The sequence below is a fragment of the Antedon mediterranea genome, chromosome 7, assembly GCF_964355755.1.
Source record: "Antedon mediterranea chromosome 7, ecAntMedi1.1, whole genome shotgun sequence".
Taxonomy (NCBI): Eukaryota; Metazoa; Echinodermata; class Crinoidea; order Comatulida; family Antedonidae; genus Antedon; species Antedon mediterranea.
The window spans coordinates 21831572-21852651 of NC_092676.1; the positions used below are offsets into that span (position 1 = coordinate 21831572).

The 21080-nt window shown below is 30.5% G+C and overlaps 3 protein-coding genes across 3 annotated transcripts; 1 reads left to right on the forward strand and 2 right to left on the reverse strand.

Moving 5' to 3' along the window:
• Positions 1–348: 348 nt before the first annotated feature.
• On the forward strand, positions 349–4631 carry LOC140055506 (fibroblast growth factor receptor-like). The gene is made up of 8 exons (XM_072100848.1): positions 349–451; positions 738–950; positions 1137–1313; positions 1742–1962; positions 2257–2346; positions 2766–2980; positions 3795–3932; positions 4466–4631. The coding sequence occupies exons 1-8, from the start codon at positions 349–351 to the stop codon at positions 4629–4631; spliced, it is 1323 nt and encodes a 440-aa protein (XP_071956949.1).
• On the reverse strand, positions 3690–7531 carry LOC140054282 (proline-rich transmembrane protein 1-like). Its single transcript, XM_072099214.1, has 4 exons — positions 7312–7531; positions 6785–6855; positions 5633–5764; positions 3690–5212 (listed from the first exon to the last, which is right to left on the reverse strand). Exons 1-4 carry the CDS (start codon positions 7325–7327, stop codon positions 5060–5062), a joined length of 372 nt encoding a protein of 123 aa, XP_071955315.1. The 5' UTR covers positions 7328–7531; the 3' UTR covers positions 3690–5059.
• Positions 7532–11529: 3998 nt separating this feature from the next.
• Positions 11530–20671, reverse strand: LOC140054121 (bifunctional peptidase and (3S)-lysyl hydroxylase Jmjd7-like). Its single transcript, XM_072099001.1, has 8 exons — positions 20596–20671; positions 18971–19037; positions 18388–18541; positions 16356–16609; positions 15639–15695; positions 14850–14945; positions 13416–13652; positions 11530–12864 (listed from the first exon to the last, which is right to left on the reverse strand). The coding sequence occupies exons 2-8, from the start codon at positions 19032–19034 to the stop codon at positions 12737–12739; spliced, it is 990 nt and encodes a 329-aa protein (XP_071955102.1). The 5' UTR covers positions 19035–19037; positions 20596–20671; the 3' UTR covers positions 11530–12736.
• Positions 20672–21080: the final 409 nt, after the last annotated feature.

Genomic DNA, 21080 nt, shown 5'->3' on the forward strand with positions numbered 1-21080 from the left:
AAAAATACAATGTTATCTCAATGTTGAATCAACATTTATAAATTAACGTAAAACATTTGTTTGAAAAACAATGTTATTTCAACGTTGGATCAACATTGATAAATTAACGTAAAACATTTGTTAGAAAGACAATGTTATTTCAACGTTAAATCAACATTTATTAATTAACATAAATTACTAGTTTAAAAGAAAATGTTATTTCAACGTTGATTCAATGTTTATTACTAAACGTTAAAAAAATAGTTAGGGAAAAAATGTTATTTCAACGTTGATTCAACGTTTGAAATACGCTGACAACATGATTTCAACAAATCAACTATATTTCAACGTTGATTCAACGTTGAAATTATGTTCTGTGCCCACTGGGAAGGCACAGAGAGGAGACTTGCGGAGTGCGCATGGGCAGAATCGACTACTCAAAATTGTCAACCGGTTTCTTTATTGTGCAACAGTAAGTTAGTATTCTACACATGTCTTTAATTCACCATTTCTATATACGTCTTTTTCTAAGATTTTATAAATACATTATATTCACATTATTTTGTAAGCGTTTGGAATGTAGATAAAAGGTAGGCCTATTTGGTCTAATGACACGATGTTACACAGTAGGCCTAAAATGAACATGTACTGTAGATACGTAACTCAGACTAATGGACTATCTTAGCTACATGATGAGTGAATTTGTAGATGCGATGACAAAAAACTTATTAGTTCATGTGATTACTATTTGTCCATAGGTTCTACTATGCACAAGGTCTCAAACAAAAAGAATGTCACGGGCTTGAGTAAGACCCTTATTGCTGCTGTTACAGCTACTTTGTGTTCAGTTACTGTAGTTTTAGTTGCATTCCTGTATGTAATTGTGAAGAGGCGAACAATTAACAAAGACGGTATTGCAAATGTGACATTGCCACCACCGAATAGTGTCAAACTAACAACTGTAAATTCTGGTTAGTAACATGACGTCATGATTCGGAATATTGTAAATCACATTCTCTGCCTATTAATATATCCTGCTGTTTTTAATTGGTCAGATAATCATGTTTGTCATACACTGACGTATATTTTTGTTTTGCTAATTACATTTTGAGATTAATTATAATATTATATGTAATATTAATATTATTCTATAACAGTCTATGATAATTCTATTGAACCATCTGAACACGAGTTTAAAAACTACGAAATTCCAAGGAACCGAATTGTTGTGCAGTCAAAAGTTGGCAGAGGTGAGTTCGGTAAAGTGATGATGGGACACGTGATTGGTCTGGATGGAAGTGATGAGATGACAGTAGCCATTAAAAGTCTTAGAGGTAAGCATGCATTTGACATGTAAGTAAACCCACCTGTATTATAATTATGGTTTCCAAGTTGACTCTTGAATTATATTATCTGAAAATGAATATATTCACAAAAATAAATGCCTTACGATTGGTTCCCACTTTGAAGAAACGACATGAGCACAACCAAGTGAGTTGACCAATCACACGCGACAATCCGGATGATCAATCGCGTCGTGATTCGTCAAATTACTCTGACATGGTTTTGCTGCTACGTTCTAATGGCAAACGAGCTTTATAGTGTATTTCTATTCACAAACCACAGTTACTAAATAACCGACTACTTGTTCAAACTGGTTAAATGTAAGTGTAATGTGTTTTTTATATTGTAGTTGGTTAGTTGGATACTTTTATTTTGTTCTGCTATATTTTTATTGAAGATTATTTGATAAATTATACAGATAATTGTGATCGTAAAGATGACATGCTGGATGAGATTAGGTTGTTGATTGAACTTGGAAAACATCAAAATATCATCAAACTAGTTGGATGTGTTACAACTTCTCAACCATATTTGGCTCTGTTTGATTTCATGAAGTATGGGAATTTACTGGAGTTTCTTCGCATGGCTCGCCAGAAGATATGTTATTATGTTATTACTTTCAAAAGAAGTACTACTTTTGTATGTACTTGTTGTTCAAAATGTTGTTGTACAACTCTTCTTGTGCAAATCTTGTTGTACAACTCTTATTGTACGATAACCTAATGTTTGGCAAATACTTATCAAGAGAAAAATCTATGTTTATGTATTGGTAAAGTAACAAAAGCTTATTAAAGGTTATACGTCGTGTCTTGAAAGTAGAATACCTTAATTTCGTTCAGTTTATGAGCCCTTAAATTGATTGTTCTTACACTGTCGTCATACGTATCATTGTTTAATAATCTGTATAATACTGTTTGGTCATTGTGTGTGTAGGTCAGAGATGGGGCTAAACTAGAAGACCAAATATATGATCTGTCTCTTGTCGATCAGTTAAACATGTCAAGGCAGATAGCAAACGGAATGGTAATCATGAAATTTTTTTAATATAATATTGATTATTGAAAGTATTATTTACTTTAAAACTATACCCATTTTTAGAACTGTTGTAAATAAAATAAGGTTCAGTGAGTGAAGAAAAAATGGTTTGCTATCATTACCTACGCAATCATCAACACATTATATTTTTTTAAAAATTCCCATTATTATCATTCTATCTGTGTTCCATATTTCTTTTTAAAAATAGTGATTTTCACAGCTATAGGTTCCAACACATGCTATGCTGCTTGGAAGATAATACATAAAAAGAAAATCTGCTGAAATTATTGGTTACAGATTTGCTATATATTTAAAAAATTATTATTTCCAAAGTGAAATACAATATCACGTTTTCTAAAACTTTTCAATTTAATTTTTATTGAAAACAAATGTTTGTTTGTGTTTAGCTGTTTGTATCTTCTTTGAGGTATTACCATGGTGATTTAGCAGCAAGGAATGTCCTTGTTGGTGAAAACTTGACAATGAAGATTTGTGATTTTGGTTTAGCCGCTGATATATACCAAACGGGATACAATCGCATGACACCGGAGCAAAAGCGGCCAATCAAATGGTCCAGCTTAGAAACTTTATTAGAAGGAGTGTGTACAATTAAAAGTGATGTGTAAGTAAATAACACAACATTCTTTAGCAAATTCATTGTAAAGTAAGTTTATGTGCATGCATAATAAGTGAGAGTTTCGTGAGGTGGTTTCCCGAATGATCGTAAAATCAAAACGGTACTGTGTATGACCAACTAGCGTTATTGTCACCGACTAGTCATCCATTCATAGAAGTACTGATGTAGTAGCCTACCTGTACGGTGACCATAGAATGTGACCTGAGGCATGACTAACTTTGACTTTTAGTTGATAGAAGATTGAAAAAATTGTTAAGAAGAGTTGTACTGTATGTGGATGTTTAATGAAATTATGTCAAAAATTTTTACACACTATATGCATATAAATAGTAATGTTTGTTAGTAAAAATAATTTTGAGTTAATAAGAATAAGATATAAGGAAGAAAAGCAAAGAGACTATAGAGCGGCTATTCCTGAATATACAATATACTAAGTATCGTAGATTTAAATTATACATTTTAGGCGATCTTGTCAAAGGTCATGCGCCATATAGCCTGCTACGTTTCGATATTCAATATTGATTATTAATTATTATTACAGTATTATTATTAATAATACTATTATCATACAATACTTGTGCAATGATAATAGAAAATGTTGACTTGTATCTTTAAAAATCTTAATTATTTATGTATTATTTATACAGCGAAAAGTGGGTGTGTAATACAAATAACATAAAAAAATACTAAAAAATAGAACAAAATAAATTTTATTTACATTTATTCTAGAACAGGGTTGATTATTTTGTATTTGTAAACTTGTTTCAATCGATTAATCATTCATTTACATTTTCTGCAGGTGGTCATACGGAGTTGTTCTTTACGAAGTGTTTACACTTGGCGCTGTTCCTTATCCACGTATTGATACAGAGACACTTCTTAATAACCTGAAGGCAGGAAAACGACTACCAAAACCAGAACACTGTCTTGAAGAAGTGTAAGTTCTTTCAGTTTATCGTTATTTTTATTCTAAAAGAAGAACCTTTAAATGTACTTTCAAATATAAGTTTCAATTAGTTTGAACGCTCTGTCCCTAAATCTAAGATAGTATCAACAATCTCAGTTAGTTACTAAAGGGTTTGCTACTGCAATAAGTAAAGTACTAATAATTCAAAATTACTATTTCATAAGAATATCCGCTTCCTCTCTTCAATGACTTGTTTCTGTTGTGCCTTGTTTTTTTCCTTTCTATTTAAAGGTGGTGCAACATATCTTCTCTATCCATTTGCTATATTTATTTCTTTTTAATTTTATTTATTTTTAATAAAAAAAAATTAAGATGAATTGTGTAAAAAGTGGAAGTTGCAACACTTTAAATGAAATATTTGTATGTAGGCCTAAACAATGTTAGCCCAAAATTTGATGATTTTTTCGTTAAACTATTGAAATAATACATAAATCATTTAGTCGTTTTAGTCATGTAGAAACATGTCGAGTGCATTTCTTCAGAAACTCTTTTGTATTTTTCAGCTACCGACTTATGCTTCGATGCTGGTTGAAAAATCCAATTGAGCGTCCAAACTTCGATAACATAGTTGAAGAATTTACTGAATTTTTGGAAAAACATAGCAATTCGCAGTATATAGAGCCTGTTTCTATAGAATATGAAAATCTTTCATCTCATAGAAAAAAATAATATAGATACAATTATGAATTCGTTTTATGTAAGTGCCAACTGTATGTTTTTAATATATTATTCTCGATTATTTTAACACGGATTGTAATTAGGTTCCGCACCTTAATTCAGAAATAATTATTAGCTACCGCACTGTATATATTTGTACACTCCGACTAGGAACCTATGGCTCTTTTGTTGAATCAACGTCGATATATTGTCGAATGAAATATTGACAAGTTTGTCCTGCAACCCGTCAGCAAAATTGCGTTTGACAAAATGTTCCGCCACGATTACTAGTGTGGAGATTTCCATTAATCAATTTTGAAAATATTTTTTGTCAAAATATAAAATAACTATTTACGATACTTTTTATTTATTATATTATTATTTAATATTATTTATTATTATATTATTATTATCACATTTGTGGTGTCATAAAAAGGTAATTAGCCTACTAAAAATAAGGCAGCAACAATTGACAATATTGAAAGAAGGTAACAAAGTGATCCAAGCACTACGCCTGCGATTGACCACCGTCTTGATGACTTTGCTGAAAGACGAGCACCTTGTAAATCACCATTATCAAATCGTGATCTTACCTGAAAATATGAAAAATAATCATATTAACAGTTTTTTTAAAGGTATAAATGATAATTGTTATTAATGATAATATAAATACTAAAATATTATAAAAAAAATAATATTATATTTCTGGTTTCTGCCCTAACACACATACAAAATAATGCATATAACAACAAGACGGTTAGGGTATGTAACGTAACGCATATTGTCCACTAGATTCGGTGAGGCGAATAATTTCCCACGAATAAAAAATCCTGATTTTTTATTGGTTTTATTTGTATGTTTATGATTTTGTGAATGGAAATAAAGAAACAAACAAAGAATTTTTCACGTCACAAAAAAGTAGGTGAAAATATTAATGCGCACGCGTGGTCACCGTTTTATATTCGCACGAACAAATTCGCCTAGTGCAAAGCCGACTTAAAATCAGCACAAACCTGCGATGATCTGATAATCGCAATTAGTCCAAGTGGTAAGCAACAGCATATTGTAACGATGATAGCATACGACATGTAGTCATTGGGTTGTACGTGAATTTCACGAATCATTACCATCTCACCAGGACCACTCTATAAAAGAAACAATGTGAGATTCAAATGTCTCGGCTTGGAAAAATAAATCAATTATCTGCAGGTTAGAAAAGCGTAGCCAAACCATAGAGGGCACTATGTTATATATTTAAACAACCAAACAAAGAGAGCGCTTTTTAATAATGCCGACGTTTATGTAGGCCTATTAGTTATGGAATTTAATAGTGATTAAAGATAAATATCACTCAAATCCGTATAGATACACGCCGCAAATTTAACCACATCTTTATCACTATGGGCATTTTCGTATAGTATACAAATAGGGCTATAACATGAAACAATGTTTAAAGATGTATTGTCTCTTAAAACACAAAAAACGAAGGTCTAAATATTCTAAATTTAAATTGGCCATATCAAAGTAATATTAAAGTTATTCACTTTAAGTCAAAAATTGTAGCCAAAAACAACAAGTTTACGTAATTAACAGCTAAATTAATTTGATTACATTTCGTCTGGAAAATCGTCGCGAGAAAGTAAACAAAGATTTTAAACCACGAGTATGCATTATGCATGATGCTAATTAGGATTGTTTACAACTCTTCACGTTTGAGAAGGTGTTTTCACACAGATCGCGACGAAGTTTATGATTATGCATACAGAGTAGCCAAAAAAAGCCTGTTGCATTATGAGATATGTTTTGACCGAAAACTTTGACTGGAAGTCAAAGTTTTTTTTTTTTTTTATAAAAAACGTCTGTATTTCGATTTTTTTCGACTAGTTTTTGGTAAAAGTTAATAACTATTATGATACTTCAAAATGACCCACTTTTTTTTCGAAATATTTATTTTTTTATTTTTTTTTGAATTAGTAAAGGGACAATAACTCTTTAATGTTAGTCACTGATAGGCTTTAATACTGCAATTACTTTAACAAGGTAGGCGATGACTTGTGTAAGTGTGACAGTAAAGACGTTTTCTTTCTTACGACTCTGTACTGCGTCCCGGCGTGCACTTACACTTACACTACGTACGAATGTGTTTTTATAACAATAATAATTACCTTCATATGATCATTATAGATAACCTTCTCTTCGGCGATATCATATTTCACACCATTGGTTGGCGTTGAATCTACAATTTAAAATATAATTTATTTATTTACGTCCTTACATGATACGTACGGTAGGCCTACTGGTTTAGAAGTGGTTCACTATGCAGACAGCAAACAACATAATTACACACACAATTGTAATACCATAACATTAATAATTATAAAGTTCAGATTTTTCGATATTTTATTAAACGGGTGAATGGCTAGAAGCAATTTTAAAGAGAAAAAAAACCCGTCAGTGATAAGAATATCGTCGGCCAAATAATAAGCCATGTTTTTTAAAGAAATGAGGAAAAAAATATAAATTACGTATATATTACAAACGTAGATGTAATTTAAATTTGACAAGGAGAAGATATTACTATAAAAACTATTACTAGAGGTTCATGCAAATATTATGAATTTAGAAATTATTTCGCTATAGTTTATAATAACAGCATGTGACGTAATAAATCATACAAATAATGTAAACTTACCAACGTTTGAATGCATGACGATAAACAAAATGAATTAATTATGACGTCATCCGTTAACGTTAATGATTACGTCTTCCTTCGAACCGTCCCGATGTAATTAACGCTAATTATTAAGTTTATTATTAATTCAAAAAACCAACATTATTGTTAACCGATGTTTTACTATAGTGATGAAGAGATTTAAACGCCGACGAATCGCGTTCAGCGCATGACTCAACAAATAATGCTCATGGCACATTCCACAGCCGTTTATAACTATAATTAATTTCAGCCATAGTCATCAAGTTCTATTTATGCCCTGGTATGTGGCATAAACAAATAGGCCTAGCAATGGGACACCAGGAAGGACATTTTAATATTATTAATAAATAATTAATGTTCAAATTTTTATATCAAGCAATATCACCATAAAACAAATCTTTGCGCGATCACTGTTATAAAAAGGGCTTCCATTTATTTATTTCCAATATGCAACGATGTTAACACTTATTGGCCTTAAAAATAACGTTTAGGCCAAAAGCTTCTTTTGGTTTTTGGTTGAGTGTTGTTGAAGCCTGGACTGCTACTGTGGGCCTTCTACTTTTACTGTAATTCTGTGTATAATATGTAATAATAGACCTGCATGTCACAGCCTAAATTCACGCGGGTATAATTAATATACTGTACTCAGTTATATGTAGACACTACAATACAACTGGCAATAAGTGTTGCCTTATTTGGAGTTATGCAGCGTGATATTGTCATGCGTATTGGTGTAGGTGATTATGAAACGCCAACGAGCAGCGATAGATTGCATTAGTTTTGTGATAATCAAATTGCAACATGCAATATAAAACATAGAATAATTCAACGTTATGACTTCAGAATGACCTATGGAAAAGAATAACAATTCGAAGAAAAACAATGTATCCTAAAAACACTGGGGCCTACTACAAGATTCAGAAAAAATGTTATAACAAATATTGACTTTTCAAAAAATTGAGGTGAAATGCGCCAAAAAAATACTATTTATGATTATATGTGCATGCCAAATTATTAATAATAATAATAATAATAATTAATAATAGTAGAGGGAATTTTTCGAAAAAATTCCAAAATATCGACCTTTCAAAATATTGAGGTAATATGCGCAGAACACATTATTTATGTAAAGAAAATAATTGAAATCTGGCAATTTTCGAAAATTTCTCTGTACATGGATTTTGTCAAAATATTGAGGTAACATGCGCAGAACACATTATTTATGTCTGCGCATGCTAAATTATGATATAGTAACCAGATACAGTATATCAAAAAAAATTAAAGGGGCGACATTATTTAATATCCATTTCAATATTAATATGCGCATATATTGTGTTATCATCATCTTATAGAGCCAGAATACCTAGTTACGTCAAAAAATAAAAGGGTCGAAATTTGACCATTTTTCGAAAATTTCCCTTTACTATAATACAGGGATTTTTTAAAAAATGACCAAAATATACACTTTTTAAAATTTAATAATTATGCGATAATAATGCTATATATGCTCATATATTGTGTTACCATCATCTTATATAGCCATAGTAACTAATTACAGTACGTCAAAAAATAAAAGGATATAAATTGGTTCTGAGGCGAATAATGGGTTCTGCGCATGTCAATTGTGATATAGTAACCAGTTTTATCGAAAAATTTAAATAAACATAACCATATTTGACATAAATGGTTACTATAGCACAATTGACATGCGCAGAACCCATTATTCGACTATGCGCATGTCTTTATGCTTTTTTTTGTCTTGTGTGAGTTCATCTCACGTTTATTTAAATTCTCATTGGCGAATATATTATATACATATAAGTACATTTGTGACAATTAAAAGTAAGTGTTTAAAGTAGTTAAAATACAGGTATATTTACATAATAAGATGCTTGAATTCAGTATTAACCATATTTGTTTTCATTAACCTTTTAGATATGATGTTAATTAAAATGTCAAGATTATTTGTGATCTTATTTGTGTTCGAGTAGAGAGGCTATAAACTCAGGGGAGGAAAATGTAGTATCCTCCCTTTTCACCAAGATAAAAAGGATGAAATGAAAAAGAGGGATGCAAAAGTTTGAAAGTTATGCTATAGTAACCATTTATGTCAAAAGTGGTTACTTTTGACATAAATGGTTACTATTGCATAATAAACATGCGCAGAGTCGAATAATGGGTTCTGCCCATGTCAGTTGTGCTATCATAACCATATTTGACATAAATGGTTACTATAGCACAATTGACATGCGCAGAACCCATTATTAGACTCTGCGCATGTCTATAATGCTATAGTAACCATTTATGTCAAAAGTGGTTTCTTTTGACATAAATGGTTACTATAGCATAATAAACATACGCAGAGACGACTAATGGGTTCTGCGCATGTTAATTGTGCTATAGTAACCAGTTTTATCAGAAAATAAAAAGTTCGAAAATTTGCCAATTTTTGAAAAAATCCCTGTACTATAGTACAGGGAAATTTTTGAAAAATGGCCGATTTCCGACCCTTTTATTTTTTGACGTAAATGTTACTATTGCACAATAAACATGCGCAGAGACGAATAATGGGTTCTGCGCATATCAATTGTGCTATAGTAACCATTTATGTCAAATATGGTTATGTTTATTTAAATTCCTGTACTATAGTACAGTTCGCATGTTGAATTATGATAATTATATTAACCAGATATGCCAAAAAAGGCGTTGAAATTTGACCATTTTCTGTAAAAATCAAAATATTTATATAGTAATGAGAAATAAAAGAGTAGTATTGGCCATTTTTCAACAATATTTCTATAAAATATTTGGCAGTTGAAATGGTGGATTGCATTCATTTTGTATTTCTAACAATTTATTATGTCGAACTTCAAAAGACAGACAAGAACACGAGACATAACTACATTTCTACTGTATTTGTAAAAAAGGCATAATATCAAATACATAAGACTTAATACACTAATTTGAATACAATTGACTGGTTACAATTTCCTATATTGGGATACTAATACATTACTATAATATTTCAAACTTTATTTTGATTCTTTCCCTTAAAAATTATAACATTTTGCTGACATAGTCTAATAATAAACGGAATCTACAGTTAATTTGGTCTAAAGAAATGCATAGATTAGATATTGAGTTTGATTAATACTGTAAATAGAACTTAACTAGTATCCTACACTACTGCATGGTTAAATAAAAATTGTGCCCCAATGCAAAGGCTTCCAAATCGCAAGAATAGTTACAATTATTTTTTTACGGTATATCTTAAGTCGTTTATTGTGGATTTAATCACAAAAGTGTGGTAATTACGTCTATTTTTACATTCCACAGATTTTTGGCAAAACCAATATTGGCTGACCAATGGGGAATGCTTTACATAACATCATTCTTTCTTTTCTTGTTTTCACTATTGCATCCGTGTATTCACTCTCCATAGTTTGCGTGTGGATAATACACACACTTATAAGAAAGTGCTCTATTCCTTCTGCTGAGCTGGTGTTGTCCACTTAAGATGTACACATAGTAAACAATTTCAGGTCATTACTGGGCATAATTAGGGGGTGAACATCCACTAGAATGTTCTCAAAAGATTTGTGTGATTTACGTAAGCTACCTACATTTTAATAAAAACATCTGGAACTGCAGAAAATGCACACTTTTGGTAAATACCAACACAGCTTAACAGTTGACGTACGAAGTCGGGCAAGGAGCATAAATGCGCCTCCTCAATCTATATTTGATAGCTTCACTGATTATCACTGCCATATCTCTTCATAATATAGTGCAGTTTAAAACAATATCAATAAAAAAAAACCAATATTGTTTAAAGGTTAGATTATGGACATAATCTAAAGAGCAATGAATATCAATAATTTAACAATAATATTGATACACACTGTAGACAAGTACAAGGCTAGTATTTTAAACATAAATATATCAATCTAAAACACCTTCTATGTGGATATATTCACGTTACAACATAATAGGCCTTGCTCATTGTACTAATCTATAGTAGGCATACTATTATAATAATATTTATTCGGTCACCAAGGAAAAATAACCAGGAGTGAGAATAGGTTAAAGACCAAACAGATTCTGGATTCAATCCATACAATACATATTGTTTCCCATCTAATTATATGTTCAACATATATTGCCTATATTATAAAATCATTAATTGTTTAATACTACTGTACTTTTTGTTGTTTTATTTATTGTTAAATGCATGTATATGCTGCATTTAACAATACACAGTTAGTATGTTAGTTGTTTGAATATAAAGTTTCATCGATGATTGATTATTATATTTTTATTCGGTTGCTTCATGTACAAATAAATAAATATTTTAACATTAATATTCTTATATTATAATCCCATTAAAAACTATTGCACACGCCCAACACATCAGCCTATTAATCTACAGTGATTGAGATCATTATCACAGTACCACACATTTTAAATGACAACACAACACATTTGCAGTCGGACAAATAACAATGTAGTAGATTTTTTATTAAAAATGTAACATTTAGACAGCTATATATCTAAATGTTTACGTTTATCAGGCAATACAAGAGATTATATATACACACCCACACTGATATTGAACATTGTCTATTTTCATTTTTCAGTATAAATGAAATTCAAAATATATGATAATGTTTAATCTTTAGTTGGAATGATTAATAGAAATTAATATTCTCACAATAATCAGTCTCTAGAGAATAATGAACAATAATTATTATGATATATGATATGTTATTGTTAATGATTTGCTAATGCCCAATACATGTTTATTGCAATGCCTATAACAATCATGCACTTTGTAGGCAGTATCCATTCTCTTCCTTATAATACTGTTTTTTTATAACTGTGTGACACAGGAGGGTAATGATGCTATTCCTTCTATGGACTTTATTGAATATATTGCATGGCTGCAATGTGCTTATTTTATTTCACACTTCATTTGCCAGGCTGCAGTGAGTCTATTGTATTTCCAGCATACAAAACACACTCCACATTACCTGTGTGCAAGTCTGCAGCGAGTTGCATTGAATTTCTAACATATAAAAACAAACTGCATTACCTATATGAAAGGCTGCAATGAGTCTATTGTGTTTACAGCATACAAAACCCTCATACATTATTGCAAGGCTACAGTGAGTCTATTGTATTTCTAGCATACACAAATACACTGCATTTTCTATTTGTATGGTTGCTGTGTGTCTATTAATTAATTCTAGCCTATAACCACACTACACCTATATGCAAGGCTGCAGTAAGTCTATTGTATTTCCAGCATACACAAACACACTCCAGTACCTATATTTCTCTGTGTTAATCTGAGACTAGTTCCAATAGGTAAAAATAAAAATTATATTTAACTTAACTTTTGTCTCTAAGAACTTTCTGTCTTCTTCATCTTCTCTTTTGCTTTCTTGTGGTATCGACAAATATCCCCAATACTCTCAGTGAATTTAAAGTAGTTGTATTTGATGTCAAATTCCATATCATACCAGTAGTTTACTACAAAATGGCGAAAATAATTTGTAATAACATACTTAGTAACTTAATTGCTTTTATTGTATGTTTCTTGTATGTTTCTTGTCATTGGATTAAAGGTGCAGAAAAGCCCAGATGGTGGAGCATTAAAATGCAACCTTTCTGCACATTAACGAACTTCATAGTAAGGATAGGAGAGCTGCCAGAGCACTCTATATCAGCTAAGTACCTTAGGAAAAGTTGGTTCCCAAATGATCACGATTTATTCAGCTGTACCTGTATTTAAGTGTATTTACACATATTTACAAGGGTGTTGATTTGCTTTGAAAGTTAGGGGGATTCTGGCAATCAAGAGAAAAAATATTTAAAAAAAAAAGGATCACAAAAACTGCACAAAAAAAGGTCTAGGGTTAATTGAATGATGAATGGTTTATTATACATAAGTAGCTTAATTTTAAACAGTTTAAGTAATGTATTATTCCATACATATTAGTAATGTACATATTCAAATTAGCACACCTAATTTTCAAAAGTGACCTTTGACCTGTTCGGTCAAAATGTTATAATCAACTTACATGCAATACACCCATGTGATTGATGCACGTGGTGAAACCACAGAGAAGGCAGATACAACATGTCGCCAGCTTTAAGGGTGCAATTGATTGCCCGAGCTTGGCCGAATTCTGGGTACTTCTTTAGATTCGGTGAGAGAGGGTCAACGGTTATCCACGGGACAGTTCCAATATCAGGTTGAGGTACAATATCAAATTCACCTTTGGAGTTTTCTTTGTACACTGCCGCTGGAAAATCACCTATTAAAGTAGTACTTTTTATAGTATCAACATATTTTTATGGCACCAATTGCTAGAAAATATGCAAGGCCTGTACAAACATTTTTTTTAATGTATTTATAAAGATATATTGTCCTTTCAAAAAATAATTTGTTTTTGAATAGACCATTTTAAAAATAGTGATCATTATTTTGGGGTTTTTTTTGTATTAAAATTAACTTGATTAAAGATGTATTGTCCCCCAAAATCATAAAAAATAAAGATTTTTAAAATCGGACTTTGAATTGGCCATTTTGCAGTTTTAATGAAGTTGTTCACTTCCATAAGAAAAAAAACGGGGAAAAAAAATTATTTCACCTATAAAAAGACAAAATAAACAGTTAAATTACCCAAAAACTCATTGTCTTCCAGACAATTTGACCATTTTTTTGCTTTAAATTACATTTTTCTCAGGTAAATAAATTTTTTTCAGGCCCAATTTTTTGTGAGAGTGAATAACTATTATGTGACATTAAAATAAAAAAAAAATTTAAAAAAATATTTTTTTAGGGGGACAATATATCTTTAAAACTACACATTTTTTAAAGAATCGAGTGAATGAAACTTTCTCAAAATATGGTTGTTTATTCTAAGGAGGAGAACAAGGAAAAATGTTTCTAACGAGAAAATAATATTAAAGCTTAAAGATGTATTGTCCCCCAAAAACATGAACAATAAAGATTAATAAAATCGGACTTTGAATATATTATTTTGTAGTTTTAATCAAGTTAATTACTTTTGTAAAAAAAAAACGGGAAAAAAATTAATGTTTTCACTTATTAAATGACAAAATAAATGGCAGCCAATTTGACTATTTTTTGCTTTAAATTACAGTTTTTTAGATAAATGCATTTTTTTTGGATCAAATGTTTGGTCAAAGTGGATTACTATGAGGTGACATAAAATGGCATATTAAAAAAAAAAACAACAAGAATTCTTTTTTTTAGGGGGACAATACATCTTTAAATATGTAAAAGTTCAGAGCTACATATTATCTCAACCCAAGTTTGTTTGTCCTAATTGTTGAATCTAATGTCTTGAGTATGAATACAGTAACCATGGCTATATATTCATAACTGTTTAATCGAGCTATAACATGAGTGAAGCTAATTAGATTACATGGACAGAATACTATCAAATTGCTTTGAATATAATAATATATACACTTCATCTACTTACCATAAGGAACGAAATATGTTTCTGTTGGAGGCAAAAGAGTAAAGTGTTTCTCGCCAGAAATTACACAGTAAAGATTTTCATAATGATCTTTATGCACTGAAAATAAAACAGAGCAGATTATTTTAATTTTCTATAATAAAACAAAATAATATACATATTTTTTTTTAACGATTACAGATGAACCTATGTTTTAGTAGTACTGTATAGTATAGTTCTCTGGAACAACTCTATACAGGCAAAACATCTATTTCAATTTTAAAACATTTAAATCCTTTTTTAATTTTATATAATAAATCAAAATAATATATTCAATTTTTGTTTTACTTTTATTTCCACAAAAACAGAACTTTTACAGATGAACCTATGTTTAGTAGTATAGTACAGTTCTTTGGGACACCTCTTTACAGGTGACACCTGTTTCAATTTTAAAACATTCATATTTTTTTAATCCATTAAAATAAATAATAAACAATTTTTTTTTTTTTAATATTCAAAAGGGTCGGGAAAAAAATTAATTAAAAGAACACTTTGGGTCGGTTAAGTCTGGAAATACCGTTATTAAGGGAGCACTTTAATGGGTCCCTAAGGTGTTAAAACATATATTTCCCCTTGCTTGTATCATTTTAATAGGGGCATTCTAATTTGTAAATATAGTTTTAGAATTACGAACTATATATGTACACTATATTGAGTAATTGCATTATGGGTAATGTATATATCTGATCAGATATGTTGTCATCTCCCTACACCATCTGAAGACAAAATTGAGTAAAAGCAATCTGTACCTACTAGATGTAACAGCTCTTTTATCTCCAAGCCAGAAATTAACAGCATCAGGAAGTTTGCCTAGAAATATAAATTATGTATAAATAAAGATTATAGAATAATTAATAAAACACACAAATAATTAATGATAAAATAAAAAAGTTGAAGCAAGAGCAGTTAAATCAGGCCTACGCCTATAGCTTGCTCCTGGCAAGATTCTGCCTGATATAACATGCTGAATAAATATTATTATTCTTATTACGTATAAAATAGAAACCATCAACTTATAAGTAAATGTCTGTATATGAATGTGTATATAAGTTTAAACTTTAAATTATATTTTAAAGAAATGTACTGAAAATATTCAAAAAATTAAAATAAAGTTCCTTTTATCATGTATATATTTTTATATATATATATATACAATATTATATTTTAAATCCAAAGGCAAATTACTGAAAAAAATGACAATGCTGTGGGTATCAGTGGCTGGATCAATATTATATTATATATATATATAAAGAAAGAGAATTTGTACATTTTATAGATCTATTACACTATTAAATTTTATTTTATATGTAAAAAAAAATTAAATAAAAGGGGTTTCCCCCATGAAATAGACAAAAATAAATAAAATAGAAGCAAATAATAAAAACCAACTTTTTAAAACCAAATAATTATAATTTAATCTAAAATATACAGTATAAACTAAAACAAAATAAAAATGTCAAATGAACGAACCTAAAGCTTCTGTCGCCCAGGAGATGTGATCATCGACATCTGGCATCAGGCACGATAATTCGGTTGTTAAATTTGAATTTTGTTTCTGAAGATAAAATACGCCATTTGACGAAGAGTCCTCGGAAAGTGTGTCTAGAAAATCGTCCATTTTCATTTGTCGCTCTTCAGGCATTACAAAATAGCCGTCATTTATAGCATCTGCATAGCCGTTTGGCGTCACTGCAACACTGACTTGTTTGTCTCCTAGTGTCTCTCTTAAAAATCAAGATTAAAAAATACAGCATTAGATATAAAATGTCTGGGCTTGCCTAATCAGTTGCCCTCCTTTGCAGGGCAACCAACATTTATGTCTCAATGGAAAACCTAACAAAAAACAAATATATACATTTTTTTCACTCCTAAATGATTTTCTATAGTGCTTTTTCTTCCTTATAACAATCTTTTTTTTTAGCAGTACAGACCAATACTGTTTTCATTTAAACAGTTATTCTGTGCCATATCTAATTCTTACAAAATTGAATCTAGATTTTTTTTTCAGAATATATTTTATATTAAATATTTTTTTTTTGTATCAAATATAATACATTTCTAAAGATCAATCATAATGAATCATAATGGGGCACTTTTTTACAATTTTCTTATTATATACATAAAACTTGTTAGTTATAATATTCAAACATTGATAAAAGTAATATTTTAACTATTTTGTCTCATACAGACTCAAACAGAATACTAAAAATATATATTTTTTTTAATCTGAAAAATGTATTAAATATAATTCATTCTCAAGATCAATCATTATGGGCCACTTTTGATATAATATACATAAAACATGTTAGTTATAATAGTTAAACATTGATAAAAGTAATATTTTAACTATTTTTGTCTCATACCGACTCATACAGAAAACAAAAAACGGAGCTAAGCAGTACAAAAAAATGCATGGCCTATTGTTATCAACTGTACACTAACCATGGATAATTAACCATAATTTGTTTTCCTCGCCATGACAACATTTATACTTGCATGGTATTACATGACAATATTCAGTGCATTTTGAGTTGAGGATAATCACAAAATCAATATGTAGAATGATATAGCAGAATAAATCATTGTCTTGTATTCAAAACATAATGATCCCATAAAATAATGAGTTAGTCTAACCAAGCAAGAGATGAATTAACTTCATTAATATTAACTAACCAGATAAAACTGGTAATTTTTGGAATTTTTAATACCGTATAGGAATGATCCAATGGTTTGTTTACAGTATGTTGAACTTACTAACTAAATTACTGTATATGTCAGCAAAGTGAGGGAAGGGATTGCATGGAGAGGTGCATTTTTTATGGGGGTGGGAATTAGTACTGCATGTGTTAAAGATTTATTTTCCCCCTGAAAAAAATAATGTTTGTGTTGAATATGCCATTTTAATGTAACATTAGTTATATCCACTTTGACAAAAAATTTGATTGGAAAAAAATCTATTTACCTGAAAAAACTATAATTTAATGTAAAAAATGGACAAATTGGCTGCCATCCAATGGATTTTTGGTGAGAACATTATTTTTGTTCATTTTTTTTCTACAGAAGTGATTAACTTTATTAAAACTACAAAATAACGTACTCAAAGTCTGATTTAATTAATCTTCATTTTTCATCTTTAAATGAAAAATGCATTAAACAATGATAAATTATAGGCCAAAAAGAAATAAAATAAATAAGTTAAATGAAATGTGATTATATTACGATAAAATATTATAGGTTTGGAGATGTTTGGGAGTGGGTGTGAGCTGTTAAACATGAATTTATTATAATAACATCAAACTTTGTGTTTTTTGCTTTGCAGTTACAAGTTTCACTTCACAACACTGTAGGTTTTGTATCTTTATATCTATATATCATATTTTTTATAAAGTTTACCAAAATTGAAGTCTTATTTCACTTAATGTTAGGTGTGTGATTTCACACTTCACAAGGCCTAATTTTAGTGCGATAAAATGAGACATACTATAATGAGATATTCATTTACTTTAGGAATTTGTTGTTCCATTTAGTTATAGCAGGCCAGTGGCCTACTGCATTCCTGATAATAAACGGTGCATTGCTTGAGACATAATCCCTGTAAAACTGCAGAGGTAAAGGCGGAGCATCTAGTACAGGTACCGTGTCATGCAAATACAGTTCTGAAATATAAAATTTTTTTTTAATAAAAATAAAATTAAGAAACTGAAATTATGAGTAAAGGTCAATTTTCATTTTTGTCTCAATAAGTAAAAAGAAAAATTAAATGAACTTTACCTAAATAATTAGATAGGAATAATTCTAAAACCATAGAATGATAGGCCCATACTGTGCACATTGGGACTGGACAGTTTTAGAGGTGTTTACCACCTGTTGGTCCAGATCCTTCACTAACTGAGTTAGTGAGAAGTCGAATAAATAAATAAAATAAATAAATATATATAAGCTTCATGATACAAAATAATACCGAATTGATTTAAGCTCTCTCTGTCTTCTCAAAAGCAGGCAGTCAATACAACTAAAAGTATTAAATACTTGCTTTCAACTTAAAAGCATCACTTAAATTATTTAATTAAAATCATCTTAATTACCTCTTGCTTCTATAGCCAATGTGTGCAAGCATGCATTTAGGTCACGCACTTCCGAATCACTCATGTTCTGAAGATGAGAGAAATAACTACTGTGATTGATGCAAGCTGAAGAGTTTTATCCATCATCAAAAGAAAAATTTAAAACAATGTTATCACATTTTATGATTTCTAAAGTTTTTTTTGTTTTTTTTTAATAACACTATTGTTGAAATATGCCATTTTATTGTCACAAAATAGTTATTAATTTGTAGAAAAAAAACAAGAAACTTATTTAAAATTAATATTTAATCAACTAAAAAAAATTTAAATGAAGAGAAAAATAAGTTAAGCTGAAAGCGGGTTATTCATTAAATCCTAAACATTTGTATTTTAAAAATAAAAGTGAAATTAATTATTTTCGTTTGGATACTTTTTCCTGTAGTAAAGAAAAACGCCGTGGCTAAAGATACGGTACCGTATTCTAACTTCTGTTTACTAAAGGTACGGTAAAATTGCATTACGTCATAACCAGCCAATGGGGTGCTGGGACGTGTGACGTCATCGTATAAGGACTTTGTGGATTTTTTTCATATCGCGAAAACAGTGATCAACCGCATTTTCTTTATGCTTTATTTATCGCTATTATCGCCGTCGTGTGTGACAAAAACTAAATGTAGCCTACGTCTGTTATTATTATTGAAAAGCCAAAACATGTTGATTTTAATTCTAGAATACAGAAAACCGTTTCAAAAGAGGCCTAGGCTAGGCCTACTTACTACGCCTACTATAACCTCATTATATGAGTTTGTTTGTGTAGGGAAAGCAATGCCAGGCTGGGGCCAGCTGCATGTGTGCGCTGATTTCTGTGACTCGTTAGCCCTGGGGCTACTGTCTAAATCATAGTATTTGAGGGCCCCTTTATTGTCCGCATTTGCTTGTTGTTTATGGTCACCATTGTAAACAAAGTTTTAAAAAAAATATAGGCCTAAATAGGCCATTTGGAATAAAAATAAAACCCTCATCTGCAGCGCACACACCCCCACGCAGCCTGGCGCCGCCGATAGGAATTCTCTACACAAAACAACAGAGACGCGATATGAAAAAAAAATCTCAAGTCCTTATACGATGACGTCACACACGTACCAGCACCTCATTGGTTGGTTATGACGTAATGCAATTTTACCGTACCTTTAGTAAACAGAAGTTAGAATACGGTACCGTATCTTTAGCCACGGCGAAAGAAAAAAGTATTGTATGTTATAAATAACAATACATTTAATAATAATATTAATAGTATACCTAGTCTTGATTTTAATCTTCATTCATGTCATGTGAGAGTAGCAGGCTTGCGATGCGTACCTGTGTGTGGTCCGACAAGAAAGTATGCCTAGCCTCTCAGTCTAGGCATACAAGTATTGGTTTAGTCTACCTAGGCCTAGTAGTAGTAGTAGTAGTACCTAGTCCTACCTATTCACAACACAGGCCTTGTCTAGCCTTGCTGTCTGGCGGCTGCCCAGCCAACAACAAATAGCCAGCCAGGCCTAGATTTAATAGTATTATTATACTAGGCCTAGTCAGAGGCCTAGCCGTAGATATATTATTAGGCCTACACTACTTCTAACAGGTATTATGCATAACCCGCTTACCTTTAAAGATGAATTATGTGTGTTGCAACAGTACTACAGGACAGTAGTAACTAAGTAGGCCTGACTCTGATTCTGACTGAATTTGAATGTAGAACAAAACATGTGTGTTAATCGTACGTGTTGACATTTAGCCCGCCCTCAACGAATCTTTTAAGTTTCCAATGTTATGAATATGAAGCGCCATGCATGCCAAAATGTTTATCGTTTTACCAATCAGAACCAATACCATCATGGCTCCTATATTCTTCTATCTAGTCGAGTATAATTATAGGTTCTAGACTCTGGTAGTTACATAATTGAATATAATAGAATACTCAGCATAAAAAAAGACGAAGCAAATTCACATCAATCACACTTCGTAAAAAGTGAGATATTTAAGAATATCATTTAGAAAGGAGATATTTTAAAATTGTGTGAATGGTGAAAGGATTATTTTGTGGTGTATTAACTTTAATTCCCACAACCACATGATCCCTGTGTTGCTA